This window comes from Salvelinus alpinus, chromosome 5 (genome assembly GCF_045679555.1).
Source record: "Salvelinus alpinus chromosome 5, SLU_Salpinus.1, whole genome shotgun sequence".
NCBI classification, from domain to species: Eukaryota; Metazoa; Chordata; class Actinopteri; order Salmoniformes; family Salmonidae; genus Salvelinus; species Salvelinus alpinus.
The window spans coordinates 18,378,654-18,397,900 of record NC_092090.1 but is presented as its reverse complement, the minus strand read 5'-3'; the positions used below and the strand labels follow the sequence as shown (position 1 = coordinate 18,397,900).

Below are 19,247 nucleotides of genomic sequence, written 5' to 3'. Positions count from 1 at the left end.
CAGCAAATCAAGTCCTGATTAAGATATTGAAGGTGAATATAGCTAAGAAACCAGTTAGCTACCCAGGTCTAGGCCTAATTGTTTTGTAATCTCATAATTGAAATGTATGTATTGCATTCCATTTGTTGTTATTCCACCATATTAATTTGATTTGCATATAAAATACATAAGCCTGGTGCCAACACCTGCAGTAAGTGTCCTTGGGGTGATTCATGCATGCCATTGACTATAGGTGTCACGCCCTGGCTATAGAGACGTTTTTTATTCTCTATTTTGGTTAGGCCAGATTGTGACTAGGGTGGGCAGTCTATGTTCTTTTTTCTATGTTGGTGGTTTTCCTTGTGTTTGGCCTGGTGTGGTTCCCAATCAGAGGCAGCTGTCTATCGTTGTCTCTGATTGGGAGTCATACTTAGGTAGCCTGTTTTCCATTTTGAGTTGTGGGGGATTGTTTTCTGTTTAGTGTATGTTTACCTTGCAGGACTGTTAGTTTGTCGTTTTTTGTTGTTGTTTTTGTTCATTGTTCAGTCATTCTATTAAAAAGATGAACACTTACCACGCTGCACCTTGGTCCGCCTCTCTTTCTCCCGACGACATTCGTGACAATGGGGGTTGGCCACATTCCATCTTATTAACATACCTACGTATAAACTACACCTAGGAACCAATAGTCCCAACAGAACTACACAGAAGAAAGGGTGAATGTACAGAAACAGGTGAGCTGTTTAACACATCTGTTTGTAGAATAGAACATGTAAAATGTGAATGAAGACAGTTTTGAAGAAGGGGATAATGATATCCATGGTTATGACGATAAATATAATAATTTTTGCTTCTAGATTTGAATGGACAGGGAGCTTGTGACAATGAGGAATCAAATTATGCTTTTTGTGCTGTTTCTGTTGATGACGAGTAAGTACTTTATCCACTTTGTATGATGATGATTGTGTTAGTATTTTCCATGTGAATTTAAGCTTGCTCACCTTGACCCCCCTCAATTGTTTCAAAAGGTAAGGTGACCACTGCTGATTTTGGTGAGTTTACATTACATCCAATAACTGATTTCAATCCACTTTTCAACTCGGACTAAATTGTAACTGAAACCGTCATGAGATACTTACATAACATGAAACAAGCAGAGATTACATCACTTAGTCTTAGAGGCATAGGTGGTAGTTCCTTAACTAGCACAGATTAATCGATTTTACTTCCTTATTCTACCGAAAGAATGCTTGGTGTGAAAACTTGGCCTACAAGCATCCTAAAATAACTTATATTTAACTTATATTGTGACAATGTCACAGGTGTGCATGGATGTCTGTGGTATGTGTCTACCACAGGAGGTTGGTGGCTCCTTAATTAGGGAGGACAGGCTCTTAGTAATGACTGGAGCGGAATTAGTGGAATGGTATCAAATACATCAAACACATCGTTTCCATGTGTTTCATGCCATTCCATTGACTCCGTTCCAGCCATTATTACGAGCCGTCCTCCCCTCAGCAGCCTCCACTTGTGTGTACACGTGTACTTGTGGGAGAGGGTGGGGAATAGGGAGAATACTGGAGCATGCCTCACTCTCCATTGGCTTGCATTGGAATTGCTTATACTGTATAATATACTGTATAATATACAATTTTTTTGTGTTACAGCCTGAATTCAAAATGAATTAAATATACTTTTGTGCTCACCCATCTACACACAATACCCCATAATGATAAAATGAAAACATGCTTTTCGAATTGTTTGCAAATTTTTTGAAAATTAAATACAGAAATATCAAATTTACATAAGTATTCACACCCCTTTGCTATGACACTCCAAATTGAGTTCAGGTGCATCCAATTTCCTTCGATCATCCTTGAAATGTCACTACAACTCTATTGGAGTCCACCTGTGGCCAAATCAATTGTTTGGACAAGATTTAAAAAATAAACACATCTGTCTATAGAAAGGTCCCACAGTTGACAGTGCATGTCAGAGCAGAAACTATACCATGAAGTCCAAGGGACTGTCCGTAGATCTCCTCATCTCGGAGATCATCTGGGGAAAGGTACAAATGTCACGGTGTGCGCTAATGGTTGAAGGTAAGTCAGGTGCAGGAGAGCAGAGATGGGTGATAATAGGCACACTTTATTCATACACAATGAAAATAGCAATATACGCCCAAAGTACACAAAGTACGCCCAAAGTACAAAATAACCAAAACACACGGGCCAAACACAGACCCGGTGCTAACCAGCCTAATACGGGCTACACGTAACAAACAAACAATTTCACACAAAGACATGAGGGGGAACAGAGGAATAAATACATGTAGTGTGATTGGGAATGAAAACCAGGTGTGCAGGGAACAAGACAAAACAAATGGATAAATGAAAAATGGAGCGGCGATGGCTAGAAAGCCGGTGACGTCGACCGCCGTACGCCGCCCGAACAAGGAGAGGAGCCGACTTCGGCGGAAGTCGTGACAATAAAACCATTTCTAGAGTGTTGAACGTTTCCTTGAGCACAAAATATGGAACTACTCAGACTCTGCCTAGCGCTGACCAAACTGAGCAACCGTGCAAGAAGAACCTTGGTCAGGGAGGCGACCCAGAACTACAGTTTTTATCATATTTGTACTGTGTATTTGAGCTTGTGTCCTCAAAAGTGACTACATCGCAGCAATTTATATTTTTTTTACCAGAAAGGTGAGATTTGTACATTTCTTGGAGTATGCAGCCTTAGTAGTTATTGTTTATGCCCCTTCATGATAAATAGTTACTTTTGGGGATTACAGTGATTACATTTGAGATAAAAATGTTGTTACATTTAGGTGGTATTGCATATACTATAGGAGTGTGTGTGAGAGAGAGTGTGTGGCTTTCTTTAGATATTGTTTTATATACAGTATATATACTGTAAGACAACATGTTGACAATCTTATGTTGAAAGAACACTTGGACCCTAAGCCCATTATGGAATGGTCACTTGCTGATGAGCCTGATAGTGATCACTTCAGTATGCCACTGTTTTGGGCAAAATGAGAAGTCAGACAATATGCACTTACATCCCTGCTGCCACGTGTTCGTATTCAACAATTCAAGACCCATTCCTGAGCATCTCGTGTCCCGCCGCAATCTAAAATCAGTGGGGCTTTAAGCGTTTATAAGCGACCAAATCTAGTATTTTGGGGGCTACAGGGTTTTACAGGAAGTGCTACATTTCTAACCTCTCTGTCTATATACTCCAGGGAACACTTCAACAACTGATGGCCCTTCAACAACCCCTGGTGAGTTTACATTACACCCAATAAATAGCTGATTTCAATCCACTTCTCAATTCTCTCTTACTGGATTGTAACTGACTGAAACCGTCTCTCATCTTAATGAGATGTTATGTTATATAACAAATATTATATATAGGTGGGGTTGTCAGGAAAGAGCTGGGATTTGATCAGTAAAGATGTAGGTGTGACGCGGGCTTGCCACTGACTGGTCCGCCAATCACTGTGCATCACGATTTACATGAGGGTTGGGTTTGGATTACAATCATGTCAATGTTTTGGGATTTAGCGACTAATAATTTTTACACTATGACTGATTACGTTTTCTTATGGCTTTGTCCTGTCCCTCTGCAGCAGACACATTTTGGGCTTTGGGTTTTGGCACTCTCTGGAATGTTGAGGGCTGGTGGCTTGTGCTCTTGCTAAAATATAATTTTTTGAATACTAGAATGAGCAAAAAATGAATAAAATCAGAGCAAAGCGAATCGAATCTATGGAAGTCAACCCTAGTTTACCTCGGCCCTCATGGCTCGGTGATGAATTATTGTTGCTGTCGAGTTGATACTCTTGAAATGTCACAAAATACTTTTTAAATCAACTGGTGGTTGAAGCATGAAACAACGCAACACATTACTCTTAAAATTTCAAAAAATGAATTTAAACCAACCAGTGGCTGCAGCAGGGTAGGGTACTAGGGGGTAAATAGCCCCCTGCGGTAACTGCCCCCCCCCCCGTAATTCACATTAGACCACAAGACGTCACCAAACTATTTTTATGAATGTGCTTCTACCTGTCATTTAGACCAGGGTTTCCCAAACTTGGTCCCCAGGACCCCAAAGGGTGCATATTTTGTTTTTTTCCCCCAGCACTACACAGCTGATTCAAATAATAATCTAATCATCAAGCTTTGATCATTTGAATCAGCTGTGTAGTGTTAGAGCAAAAAACAAAACGTACACCCCTTTGGGTCCCGGGGACCGAGTTTGGGAACAGCTGATTTAGACAATGACTTGCCCAGTTAGCACTAGTTTATGCTAACTTGCTAGCTAGCAACTTCACAAGCAGTAAATGCACTTACATCTCTGCTGTCACTTGTCCATATTCAAAAATTCAAGACCCATTCCCGAGCATCTCGTGTCCCGCCGCAATCTAAAATCAGTGGGGCTTTAAGCGTTTATAAGAGACCAAATCTAGTATTTTGGGAGCTTTACAGGAAGTGCTTGTGCTAAATTTCCAACCTCTCCGTCTTTATCCTCCAGGGAACACTTCAACAACTGATGGCCCTTCAACAACCCCTGGTGAGTTTACATTACACCCAATAAATAGCTGATTTCAATCCACTTCTCAATTCTCTCTTACTGGATTGTAACTGACTGAAACCGTCTCTCATCTTAATGAGATGTTATGTTATATAACAAATATTATATATTGGTGGGGTTGTCACGAAAGTGCTGGGATTTGATCAATAAAGTTACAGTTGTGACGCGGGTTTGCTACTGGATGGGTGGCCAATCGCTGTGCATCACGATTTACATGAGGGTTGGGTTTGGATTACAATAATGTCCACTTGCCCACTAACACTAGATTAAACAGATGCACTGATTGTGCTCTATCCAATCGTAGCCTCCAGACAGTGAGACAGCCCTGTCCATTACACAGTGCCTTGGAGACTCGGCATCGTTTACATAAAACAACAGGTTGACAATGTTATGTTGAAAGAACACTTGGACCCTAAGCCCATTATGGAATGGTCACTTGCTGATGAGCCTGATAGTGATCACTCCAGTATGCCACTGTTTTGGGCAAAATGAGAAGTCAGACAATATGCACTTACATCCCAGCTGCCACGTGCTCATATTCAAAAATTCAAGACCCATTACTGAGCATCTCGTCCTGCCGCAATCTAAAATCAGTGGGGCTTTAAGCGTTTATAAGAGACCAGATCCCGTATTTTGGGGGCTACGGGGCTATACAGGAAGTGCTACATTTCTAACCTCTCTGTCTATATCCTGCAGTGAACACTTCAACAACTGATGGCCCTTCAACAACCCCTGGTGAGTTTACATTACACCCAATAAATAGCTGATTTCAATCCACTTCTCAATTCTCTCTTACTGGATTGTAACTGACTGAAACCAATGTTATATTAAAAGAACACCTGGACTCTAATCCCTTTATGGAATGGCCACTTGCTGATGTGTCTGACAGTGATCACTCCAGTCTGCCATGGTTTTGGGCAAAATTATAATTTAAATATTGTGCACTTGCATTCCAACTGCCACTTGTCAATATTCCAAAATTAAAAACCAATTCCCAAGCATGTTGTGCCCCGCCGTGACCTAAAATCACTTTGGCTGAATTGCTGAAAAATCCCAAGAGTTTCTTCTCCCTTTCGTGTGTGGCATCACCCAAATCAACAACAAAATAGTTGGGGTGAGGATGACAATGCAGAAAGTTGGCCGTGACAGACTGTTAGATAATCGCTGTATGCCCTATTTGTAATGATGTTATTAACGGACCATTTTGTTCATCTCAGGCCCATTCTATCCATTTGGGGCTGGAGACACAGTGAGCTCCCGATCCGATGATGGAAGTTCCCCTCCTATTACCCTGGAGCAGCCATTTGTTTATTTTGGAAAACCGTATCAACAGATATACGTGCGTAAACATACATGTTTTTAACCTCTCTGGGATAGTACATACATTACATACATTATGGAGTGATAGTAGTACATACTGTATTTATTAATATGTTGCATGTTTTTTTATTTTATTTTTACTCCACCACCCGGAGTACAAATGTCTTTTTGTTTTTTTTAACAGCTTTTCGGCTACATATACATACATTTTACATACACATTTTATATACATGGTACTTTTATATAAAGCAGTCACATAACAATAATACATTACCAAACATAAGCGCTTTAATCCCACCCCTCAGCCACTCTCAGCCCATCCCACCTATCACCATAGACCACCCTCGTTTGGTTTCCATGTGCCATATATTTATCAATTGTGCTGTGATGTTTCAGATCCTTTTTTACCTTTCTTTCCCCTGGATTTCTAACCCCTTGATGTTCTTGTTGGATCTAATTTTAATAGCCAGCATTTCAAAGGCCATAATAAATAGATATGGAGACAACAGACAGCCTTGTTTAACTCCTCTTAAAAGCTCAATACTTTCTGAGAAGTAACCATTATTTACTATTTTACACCTGGGGTTGCTGTACATAACTTTAACCCATTGTATAAGAGATTCACCAAAATTAAAGTAATCCAGGCATTTATTTAAAAATGCTAGTCGTACTTTATCAAATGCCTTTTCAAAATCTGCTATGAAGACCAAGCCTGGTATCTTCAGTGTTTCATAATGTTCAATTGTTTAAATTAATTGTCATATATTATCTCCAATATATGGTCCATGTAAAAATCCTGTCTGATCAGGATGAACAATATCTGGTAAAACCTTTTTTATTCTATGTGCTATGTATTTCACCAGGATTTTCACATCACAACATTGAAGCATTAGAGCCCTCCAGTTTTAAAATGGACTGGATCTTTATACTTACCACCTGCGTCCTGTTTTAGTAGTAATGAAATCAGACCTTCTTGTTGAGAACTTGAACGTCTACAATTTGTATAGGAGTAATTAAAATATGCTAATAATGGATATTTGAGTACATCAAAAAAGTTTTGATATACCTCTACTGGTATACCGTCAAGCCCTGATGTTTTCGAGACTGAAAATATTTTATTGCCTCAAAAAGTTCCTCTTCAGTAAGTTGGCCTTCACACAGGTCTTTCTGTAAATGTGTTATTTTTAAATTATTATTATTATTATTAGGAAAGAAATCCTTACAGTTAACATCATTCAGTGGAAATAGAGGAGACTAAAAAGAAAACATATGCTTCAAATATTTCGCTTCCTCTTTCAAATTATAATTTGATGAATCATGGATAACTCCATCATTTGTAACGAGTTTCTGTAAATTATTTTTGGTAGAATTTCTATGTTGAAGATTCAAGAGAAATTTTATGCATTTTTCACAATTTTCCATCCAATTCACTTTATTTTTGTAATACATTAAACTTGATCATTCTTGAATAAGTACCTCGATTTCTTTTTGTTTTTTCTCTAGCCTATTTTGTGCCTCTATAGTACAATTTCCATTACCTTCTGCCTGCGTTGTTACTTCCTCTATTTCCTTTATTAGTCTAATCTATTTTGACCTAAACTGCTTGTGTTTTAATGATGAGTATAGTATTGAATGGTCTCTAAAAGTACATTTAAAAGTGTCCCATACAATATGTGTAATGGAGAATCATACCAGGCCACACAGTTACAAAACAACAAACGGCACTTGAAATACAAACCGAAACAGTTCCGTGTGGAACAAACACTGACACGGAAAATAACCACCCACGAAACCCAGGTGAAAAAAGGCTACCTAAGTATGATTCTCAATCAGAGACAACTAACAACACCTGCCTCTGATTGAGAATCATACCAGGCCAAACGAAAAACCCAACATAGAAAAACGAACATAGATAACCCACCCAACTCACGCCCTGACCATACTAAAACAAAGAAATAACAAAAGAACTAAGGTCAGAACGTGACAATATGTTGCATGTACTTTATTTATTCACACATGCATTTTGTCTGATTTTCATTTACTTTCACTTGTCAGTGTTGTAAGCGATGCAAAACCATGATCTTCTCCAAAGATCTGTCCTTACAAATAAACAAATGATGAAGCATAACCAGTTGTGTCTAAACTGTCATACAGGCTTTATTTCCATTTCAATTAAGTAATTTCATTTCAGGTGAACCACAATGGACATCTGACCTTCAAGGAAGCATTTGCCAGTTACACACCATACCGATTCCCTGCATTTTCCTCAAGAAATCTGATCGCTCCATTTTGGACCGATTTGGACAACAGGTGGAATGGTACCATCTCTTACCGGCAGTACAGCAGTGGCAGTGTTCTTCAACAGGCCACACAAGACATTAATCAGTACTTCCCAAACCTGGGCTTCTCTGTTAATTGGGTCTTCGTTGCTACATGGGATAAGGTTGCCTACTTCAACAATTTTGGAACAGTAAGACTTTTTGTTGTGGCTCTGTTTCTATTGTCAGCTAAAGTGATGCTTAGTTATTTTTAAGTCGATTAGTAAAAGCCTGTGAAGCTATGATATAAGATGTACAATGGGCAAGATTGGTACATGACACAGGAGGCTACAGTATGTATTAAATTTTTTATCTAATTTCCTTAATATAAGGAAATCTCCTTCCAAGTGGTTCTGATTGCTGGTGGCCAATCCTCCTTCATCCTGATGAACTATGGGGAGATTGCACCAACAACTCAAAATGTTCAGGTCAGAAGAATGAATGCATATTATACATTTTCATGAAGAAAAATATATGGGTTTATATTCATTATCATGAGCATAATTTGCATTCCTGATGTGAATTATGTATGGATAGTATTTTATCTCTGATGCTTTTCATATATTATAATAACGATCTATGATATGTGTATTTCTAGGCTGGCTATGACACAGTCAACTCCATCCACTACTTCTCGATCCCGGGGTCATTTCAAAGCAACAACACAGCTTTCAGTTACACCAGCAATGTCAACGTCGCTGGTCGCTGGGCCTTCCAGACAAATGGTACTTTCAACAAACCTGGGTTCAAATCCTATTTCATGTATTTCAATTACTTTAAATCCATTTCAAAATAATTATTCAAAGTTTTTTAAAAGTAGTTTACGTGAATGTATTTGGAAATACATTTGTAAAGTATTATATTTACAGCTACTTCTACTTGATGGCTATGTTTTTGAAACTATGTTTTGAAGTAAAAAAAAATATAAGATAAGTTCACCAGGATACACTTTGACATCATCTGGTGTGCAACATCACTTGATAACATTAAATACCACTATTATCACGCTTCTGCACCAAAACTCTGGTATTTCTCCTTATTGGATTTAGCGACCAATAATTTTTACATGGTCCTTCGAGACGGATTTAATGACCAACCGTTTTTTACATGGTCCGTCATTTCTCCGGATTTAGCGACCAATAGTTTTTACACTATGACTGATCAAGTATTATTATGGCTTTGTCCTGTCCTCTGCAGAAGACACGTTTTGGGCTTCCTTGGCACTATCTGGAACGTTGAGTTGTGCCGGTGGCTTGTGCTCCATGCTAAAATATTATTTTGTGAATTCTAGAATTAGCAAACAATAGTTTACCTCGGCCCTCCTGAATTATTGTTGCTGCCGAGTTGATACTCTTAAAATGTTACAAAATACATTTTAAATCAACCAACTGGTGGTTGCAGCAGGGTACAACGGAAAACACAAGAGTGGGACAAATCAAGGTGATCTGCCTCCATTGAAAATGAATGACTTATGGACTGCAAAGAGTTTAATTAAGTAGTTAGTGGAATTGGTCAAAATTCAGGGAGAGAAAGGGGAGCAGGTGATAGGAGTTTAAACAGCTGTACTGCTCTATACAATCGAATCAGCAGGATCGAAGGCGGGTGGGTCTTTAAGCGTTTATAAAAGAGTCCAAATCTCATATTTTGGGGGCTACAGGACTTTACAGGAAGTGCTTGTGCTAAGTTTCCAACCTCTCTGTCTATATCTTCCAGCGACCACTTCAACAACTGATGGCCCTTCAACAACCCCTGGTGAGTTTACATTACACCCAATAAATAGCTGATTTCAATCCACTTCTCAATTCTCTCTTACTGGATTGTAACTGACTGAAACCAATGTTATATTAAAAGAACACCTGGACTCTAATCCCTTTATGGAATGTCCACTTGCTGATGTGTCTGATAGTGATCACTCCAGTCTGCCATGGTTTTGGGAAAAATTAGAATTTAAATATTGAGCAATAGTAAAAAAAAGTATTTAAAAAACTAACGAGATAAGTTCACCAGGATACACTTTGACATCATCTGGTGTGCAACATCACTTTAAACAGTAAAAGTAGACTTTGCCTACTTGTTATAGCATAAAATCACATGATGCACGCTAGATGATGTCAAGTGTTTAAATCGCTCAAAATTATTTATTTTCATTTTGGGAAAAATGTTAACCTCTTAAGTGGGTTATCCATGAAACAGTAAATAAAATGTGTATAGCCTATGACTGATTGATAATATTAAATAGCACTATTATCCCGTTCCTGCACCAAAACTCTGGTATTATTGTTGGTATTATTATTGGATTTAGGGACCAATAATTTTTACATGGTCCATCGAGACGGATTTAATGACCAACAGTTTTTTACATGGTCCGTAATTTCTCCGGATTTAGCGACCAATAGTTTTTACACTATGACTGATCAAGTATTATTATGGCTTTGTCTTGTCCTCTGCAGAAGAGACGTTTTGGGCTTCCTTGGCACTATCTGGAATGTTGAGTTGTGCCGGTGGCTTGTGTAATGTTAAATACAATTCAAAACCCCTTCCCCAGGATCTCGTGTCCAGACTCAATCTAAAATCAGTTTGGCTAAATTCTAGAATTGTTATTAAGTCAAAATTATAACAAAATTATTCTCACTTTCGTGTGTGGCATCCGCTCCATCAACAACAAAATCGTAGGGGGTGAGGATGACCCTGCAGGAAGTTGGTCCAGGAAGATTGTTACATAATTGCTAAATGATGTAGTTGTTACATTGTTATTCATATTATGCTGCATCTCTGTATCAAACCTCTGTCTCTATTCCTTCCAGCTCCAACATCTGATGAGCCTTTCACAATTGATGACTTCTGCATAGATTCCATTTTTTGTAAAGGACAGGGTTTGTCTGGTTCCGTTTATATGCTGAGCACTTTGTTAATTCTGGTGTTTCTTACCATTTTAAATAATTGATTCTTACTTTGTCGCAATCTATTGGCAGCCATAGTGCATGTGCTATTGGTTCGGGAGATTGCTCTTTCAAAGTGAAGGCTGGAGTGCCCTGGAAGAGCGAGAGTGGGGAAGGAGGGAGCCTGTTGTCTAATATTCTAAACAGGATTGTATGTGCAGTTGCGCCTTTGAGTTACTCCAGATCCACTCCCCTTTTCCTTGGGCACTTCTTCCTGGGTGTTTTAATGGGCCTAGCTATTGTATTGATTTATTTGTGTCGATGGATAACTTGAAATATATTTACCTATTCATTAAAGTGGCAAATTCCAATGGAAACAAAGCGATCACTGTGTCACTTTTTGATAAACAGTTGAGGAATGGGGCTGGAGAAATGTAACCCAAATTCATATGATGGAGCTATGGGTGCAAGGACTGACTGATAACTATGTTAAACTGTTGCCGGACAGCGGTCAACTCAAAGCAGGAGCAACTCAGATGTCCTGTCATTTAGATAGAGTTGTGTTGATTTACTTCTGAGAATGTTTTTATTATTTTCTATCATTGTTTTGGCCAAGCAGAGAAAAAATGATGGTAATTATTGAGATCTGGATCTGCCCTGGGAAGGATAAACGTTGGACATATTCTTACTTATGGGAGCAATTGTTAACCAATCTCCTGACATACATTTTGTATGTCATTGTGGTATTTTCTAGGCTTATAGACTTAGATAAGTGAGTATCTTTTTACATTGAAGACTTCTGGTATTTTCTCTTTGATAACTGTATTCTTATTGCACAACTGTAATTAACCTGATTAATTTTAAATATATACTGGAACTCTGATTGCAATTATTAGCACAAAGTACAGATGTCTTAACTTCATCACTCTTTGTGGCAGAGAATTTTCCTGCTGCATCATGACATTCAAATGAGCCTTGTGAGTCCCTGAAAAGAGCAATTGTCTTTCTCTCCGTGCTGGGGCAGTCGAGTCATTCGGATCAGGGCTTGCGCTAAAAATATTTTTCTCACTCGCTCAAACGTTAGGCCTATGTCCTATTACTGCAACATGTATCTGTAGCCTAACGTATCTGTAGCCTAACGTATCTATAGCCTAACGTATCTATAGCCCAATGTATCTATAGCCCAATGTATCTGTAGCCCAATGTATCTGTAGCCCAATGTATCTGTAGCCCAATGTATCTGTAGCCTAACGTATCTGTAGCCTAACGTATCTGCAGCCCAACGTATCTGCAACCCAACGTATCTGTAGCCTAACGTATCTGTAGCCTAACGTATCTGTAGCCTAACGTATCTGTAGCCTAACGTATCTGTAGCCTAACGTATCTGTAGCCTAACGTATCTGTAGCCTAACGTATCTCGAGCCTAACGTATCTCGAGCCTAACGTATCTCGAGCCTAATGTATCTGTAGCCCAATGTATCTGTAGCCTAACGTACCTGTAGCCCAATGTATCTGTAGCCTAACGTATCCGTAGCCCAATGTATCTGTAGCCTAACGTATATGTAGCCTAACGTATCTGTAGCCTAATGTGTCAGCGTGGGTTTGATTCCAGCCTGAACCCTTCAGGCACAAATAACTCCATCCCCCCGATTGACTTGATCAGGTTACACATTTCAAATATGGACAGTCCATAGATATTTTACCCTCTCTCTTGATAAGAAATGGCCGTACCAGACACTTTCGATAACATAAATAGGAAATAAATAAAATAATAACAGTAGGTCACACCATCATTATTTTTTATTCATACAAATAGTCTAGTAAATTGCCACCGTAGATTTGCTTGGTAAAAAATTACATTCTTTACCTCCGCTGTACAGGATGCTTGTCATAAATCACCCTTAGTCTGTTCAAAAAGGACTACGTTGTTACAGTTACAATACCAACCAGAGGGCGAACATATCTTGAAAGACTTTGGTTCCAAGCAGGACTAAGGGAAACACCGATTTCATCTTTTAGGGAGCGGTAAGGGAGTGAAGTTTATTCATAGTAACGGTTACATGGAGAAAATTGGACCTTTGAAATGAAAATGGATGGCCCTCCCTTCAACAAAATATATTTTTTCCTTAATAGTGCCTAAATGCAAAAAATACTATTTTAAAAAAGTAACCCTCCCCTATATACAAAATAATAATTAAACATAAAGTGGGTAGTGGAGAACATGTCTACCGTTTACCATCACTTCCTGGACAGACCCGAGTCCAGAGCCTTAGATTGCAGTTTAAGAAACTGTTCTTCGTTCTGTATGCATTACATGGCATTGCAGGAAATTTGATAGTGTACAGGGCTGGGGGCCAGGTTTTGGGTTTGCAGACCACCATGGACAAGAGTAGGGGTGGAAATATCTCCTTTATAGTAAAATCATTGCATGAATCTATCATCGTATTTGCAGGTCAGAGAAAAACATTGCTTTTTATAAAAATGTCATGTAATTCTAGGTCATTTTACATATTAGCAGAATCTTTTTTAATACCACACAAATCACAGACTGAGAATGGCCTATGTGTTCATCATATCATATTTCTCCAATGTCAAATCAGTGTGTCTTGTTTGCAACGAAACTCTCCGTTTGCAAATAATTTAATCTGAGACGCCATTAGGAGTCTGAGAATGGTAGCAAAGATTTTTATAACTAACCCAAGATGGAGCACACACTGTCGTTTCTAATTGTCACGTCTACTCCCACTCCGGCGCTCGACGTCACCGGTCTACTAACCACCGGTCCTGGCAACCCATCATTACGCACACCTGACGACCCTCATTACACACACCTGGCAACCCTCATTACGGACACCTGGCAACCGTTATTATGCACACCTGGCAACCCTTATTATGCACACCTGCGCCTCATCATGAGGCACATCTGGATTTCATCACTCCCTGATTCCGTCCCCTTTATCTAGCACTCCTTTGTATCACCAATTAGGTAGTATTGTTTCCTGTTTTCATGTTTTGACACGTCTCCTGTTTTTGTATTTACTCCATGTTCGTTCCTATTAAACTCACCGACTGCACCTGCTTCCTGACTCCCCACGTCTCCTTTAAACCAATGGGAACAAATTAGTCATAGAGAGCAGAACAAGCAATGAGGTGGGCAGAGCCAAGCACAAGCTAGAGAGATCCTATTGGCGCGTTCTAGCCTGCATTTGCATATCCCATTAGTGAACACCTACTATAAATGGACGTGTGCAATAACTCAATTTGCCTTTGCACTCCTACACAACATGTTTTTTTTTACTTTGGCACTTTCTACAAAACTTAGTCCACTCTGTTCGTAACAGATTCTAGTTTTGGGAACAGAAAACTCTATTGAAATCAAATGTTTCGTTGATGAGAATTTGCAGAATGTCGGCCAAAATCCATCTCATTCCATCTTCTCCCACTGCCGGCCACTGGGCTTCCTGTCAGTACCATATTTGGTAGTGAGTGGAAATGCCAAACGGATGCTTCACATTTATACATCCAGTGAAATATCTGTCTCATAGTTCTATCTGTGATGTTACTTTCAAAAGTTAGGCCTTACTTTCCACCCCAGACAGAGTAGGCTTACCGACACAGGAACATGTAAGCTTTACCTGTTGGCTACTCTTCTTCTGTGGCTTAACTCAACGAGAGAAGGTCACAAGTGTTTCCCTTGAAGCTGTCTTGGGTTTAAACATCTTCTATTGTACGGAAACTGATTAATTGAATAAATTGACAGTGACAGAATTAGATTACTTCCCAAGAAAAGTCCCCAAAAATGATCCTCGGCTATCGAGGGTTGTAGCTCAGCCTCTGAATATCAAAGAAACTAAACAATGATATCCCCATGTGCATCAGACGGTGTCACGCCTTTCCCAGGTATTTTACAGCTTGATCCTAACATAAAGTCTCGCAGACCAAAGCGCTGTTATAGACCACTTTATATAATCAGATCCATTTTATTTTCTTCAAAATCTTAAAATAACAAAGGGTAGGCCTGTGTTTTTTTTTTTTTAACAATTTTCTTGAATTAAAGGCAGGCCTATGGGATAACCTCTCATACACCCTCAATTCGAGTCTTGGTTTTAACTTAACAGCCCTTCAATGACACTGAGATAGGCTATTTAAAGAGTGCATGGTGGATGGAGGAATTGACCGACAAATCCATGGCTATAGCAGCATATACCCTAATTTCGTATGTTAAACAGGTAGGCTTACTCTCCTCCTGAACTGCCACCGTAGGCCTCCTATGCAGCACAGCCATTGTTTAGGCAGCACACAAACGCTTTTGATTAGCTAGCGCAGAGCAGGCCGGGGCTCAGGGTTGGAATATCCATTAGCAGTGTGTAATGCAGCCTAGTTTTATTTACACCATCCCACCAGCTATCCATAATGTCTATACATCCCATCACACATACTGTATATACATATTTACTTTTAGATTTGTGTGTATTGTTGTGAATTGCTAGATATTACTGCACTGTTGAAGCTAGGAACACAAGCATTTCGCTACACCCACAATAACATCTGCTAAATATGTGTATGCGACCAATAACATTTGATTTGATTATCTTAGAAATATTACTTTGCTCTGTGCTTCTACAAGCATGCACTTCGTAGCCTATAGGCTATGGATCATTTGATTGAGACCACACTAAATAGCCTATAGGCGCACTTGATATTGCGTGCCCAGTGGCGAATCAGAGATGAGTGGCGACATCGGGGACACAATTGTTACTCCGTATTTCGTATATTTTTTTATCAACTTACCTAATAAATACATAGTAATAAACGGGCTGTAAAATGAAGGGGGGGACTAGCTGAGTATTTGCACCTGTATATTATCAGACAGGTATGTTATCTTCTTCAGGCTAGGGTCCCTTTTTCTGAATTTCCGCCTGACTGACATGCCCAAAGTAAATTGCCTGTTTCTCAGGCCCAGGAGCCAGGATATGCATATAATTGGTACCATTGGATAGAAACACTTTGAAGTTTTTAGAAATATTAACATAATGTATGAGACTATAGCACAATATATATGGTAGGAGAAAATCCAAAGAAAAACCAACCAGAATTTTTTGGGGGAGAGCCCATGCTCTTCCAATGGAACGTATTGGGTCATATCCAAATCCAGCTCCCAGATTGCAATTCCTATGGCTTCCACTAGATCTCAACAGTCTGTTCAAAGTCTCAGGCTTGTTTCTTCCCAAACGAGGAAGAATTATGAGTTTTAGTACTGGGAGTCAGAGTTGGAAATCAGTCTGTGCTCGCACCTGCTAATTTTGCTTTCCTATTGAACATACTTCTTTCCGTCTGAAATAGTATAGTTTAATTACATTTTAGGGAACCTGACGATTAAATTACTCAAATCGATGGCGCAAACTAAACAGACTTTTGGGGATATAAAGAAGGATTTTATCTAACAAAACGACCATGCATGTTGTAGCTGGGAACCTTTGGATTGCAAATCAGAGGATGATTTTCAAAAAGTAAGTGAATATTTCATTGCTATTTGTGATTTTATGACGCCTGTGCTGGTTGAAAAATATTTCGACGTGGGGCGCTGTCCTCAAACAATCGCATGACATGCTTTCGCTGTAAAGCCTATTGTAAATCGACAATGCAGTTAGATGAACAAGACTTTAAGCTTTTAACTGATATAAGACACTTGTATGTACCTAAATGTTTAATATCCATAAGTTTAATGATTATTTATTTGAATTGTGCGCCCTCCAATTTCACAGGAAGTTATCGACAGGTGTCCAGCTGGCGGGACGCCTAGCCCTAATTAAACAAGACAAAAAATTACTTTGGTTTTAGTCCTTTTTGGAAATTAACAGCTGCAAAATGTTTACTGTTGGCCCATGTGTAGATACTGTATGTATATTTTGCAATGTAAATATGGTAAATCCACATTTCCATTGTGTTTTATACCAAATCTGTACACTTTTCCAATGTGAAGTGTGCAGGAAGCTGTTCTGTACACACTTTATTGTTGTCTTAAACTTACAATCGAAACAGTCGTAAATGCTGTGACTAGGCCTATTACTTGCCGTTCTTATGAATAATTTTCCTTGAACGTATCTGACTTTAATGCCTTTCTGTTACAATAACACACATGCTAGAGTCAGAGCTTTCCTTATTGTGGTGTGATGAAGAGAATGCATCTGGACCTGTATCATAAGACATCTCCAACTAGAAGTACTGATCTAAGATCAGGTCCCTCTAGTCCATTCATTAAAATCTAAAACCCCAAACTAATCCTAGATCACCACTCCTACTTTGAGATGTTTCATGAATACAGGCCCTGATGCTGGATCATGTATCAGTGGGCAGGGTCATACCCACTGCTACACTACAGGGGCTTGGGGGGGGGGGGTTCTGATGAGTATGTCTGGGCTTTGCTTCCATCTGCTGGTGATACCGTCCATTCATTACAACCCTACTGCCATCATCATCTATCATCTGCTTACACCTATCCAATGGTTTTAAATACATAAAGGGGAGTGAATGAGTATACCTGGAGTATAGCACTATAATGTCCTCACTGACTCTTCAGAGTAAAACACTATAATGTCCTCAGTGACTCTTCAGAGTAAAACACTATAATGTCCTCACTGACTCTTCAGAGTAAAACACTATAATGTCCTCACTGACTCTTCAGAGTAAAACACTATAATGTCCTCACTGACTCTTCAGAGTAAACACTATAATGTCCTCACTGACTCTTCAGAGTAAAACACTATAATGTCCTCACTGACTCTTCAGAGTAAAACACTATAATGTCCTCACTGACTCTTCAGAGTAAAACACTATAATGTCCTCAGTGACTCTTCAGAGTAAAACACTATAATGTCCTCACTGACTCTTCAGAGTAAAACACTATAATGTCCTCACTGACTCTTCAGAGTATAACACTATAATGTCCTCACTGACTCTTCAGAGTAAAACACTATAATGTCCTCACTGACTCTTCAGAGTAAAACACTATAATGTCCTCACTGACTCTTCAGAGTATAACACTATAATGTCCTCACTGACTCTTCAGAGTAAAACACTATAATGTCCTCACTGACTCTTCAGAGTAAAACACTATAATGTCCTCACTGACTCTTCAGAGTAAAACACTATAATGTCCTCACTGACTCTTCAGAGTAAAACACTATAATGTCCTCACTGACTCTTCAGAGTAAAACACTATAATGTCCTCACTGACTCTTCAGAGTAAAACACTATAATGTCCTCACTGACTCTTCAGAGTAAAACACTATAATGTCCTCACTGACTCTTCAGAGTATAACACTATAATGTCCTCACTGACTCTTCAGAGTAAAACACTATAATGTCCTCACTGACTCTTCAGAGTAAAACACTATAATGTCCTCACTGACTCTTCAGAGTAAAACACTATAATGTCCTCACTGACTCTTCAGAGTAAAACACTATAATGTCCTCACTGACTCTTCAGAGTAAAACACTATAATGTCCTCACTGACTCTTCAGAGTAAAACACTATAATGTCCTCACTGACTCTTCAGAGTAAAACACTATAATGTCCTCACTGACTCTTCAGAGTAAAACACTATAATGTCCTCACTGACTCTTCAGAGTATAACACTATAATGTCCTCACTGACTCTTCAGAGTATAACACTATAATGTCCTCACTGACTCTTCAGAGTAAAACACTATAATGTCCTCACTGACTCTTCAGAGTAAAACACTATAATGTCCTCACTGACTCTTCAGAGTATAACACTATAATGTCCTCACTGACTCTTCAGAGTAAAACACTATAATGTCCTCACTGACTCTTCAGAGTAAAACACTATAATGTCCTCACTGACTCTTCAGAGTAAAACACTATAATGTCCTCACTGACTCTTCAGAGTATAACACTATAATGTTCTCACTGATTCTTCAGAGTAAAACACTATAATGTCCTCACTGATTCTTCAGAGTAAAACACTATAATGTCCTCACTGACTCTTCAGAGTATAACACTATAATGTCCTCACTGACTCTTCAGAGTAAAACACTATAATGTCCTCACTGACTCTTCAGAGTATAACACTATAATGTCCTCACTGACTCTTCAGAGTAAAACACTATAATGTCCTCACTGACTC

At 39.0% G+C, this 19,247-nt stretch overlaps 1 protein-coding gene across 6 annotated transcripts; it reads left to right on the top strand.

Annotated features, from left to right (window-relative positions):
• Window positions 1-624: 624 nt before the first annotated feature.
• LOC139575640 (sushi, nidogen and EGF-like domain-containing protein 1) lies at window positions 625-11,479 on the top strand. Of its 6 annotated transcripts, XM_071400816.1 has the most exons (12): window positions 625-713; window positions 837-909; window positions 1,008-1,031; window positions 3,230-3,268; window positions 4,522-4,560; window positions 5,278-5,316; window positions 5,799-5,920; window positions 8,093-8,371; window positions 8,552-8,647; window positions 8,818-8,944; window positions 9,933-9,971; window positions 11,024-11,479. In XM_071400816.1, exons 2-12 carry the CDS (start codon window positions 843-845, stop codon window positions 11,161-11,163), a joined length of 1,011 nt encoding a protein of 336 aa, XP_071256917.1. In that variant the 5' UTR covers window positions 625-713; window positions 837-842; the 3' UTR covers window positions 11,164-11,479. The 6 variants fall into 6 exon arrangements, with proteins under 6 accessions (XP_071256917.1, XP_071256919.1, XP_071256920.1 ...); XM_071400818.1 differs by lacking the exon at window positions 5,278-5,316; XM_071400819.1 differs by lacking the exon at window positions 3,230-3,268 and having other exon boundaries at window positions 626-713.
• The last annotated feature ends 7,768 nt before the right edge of the window (window positions 11,480-19,247 follow it).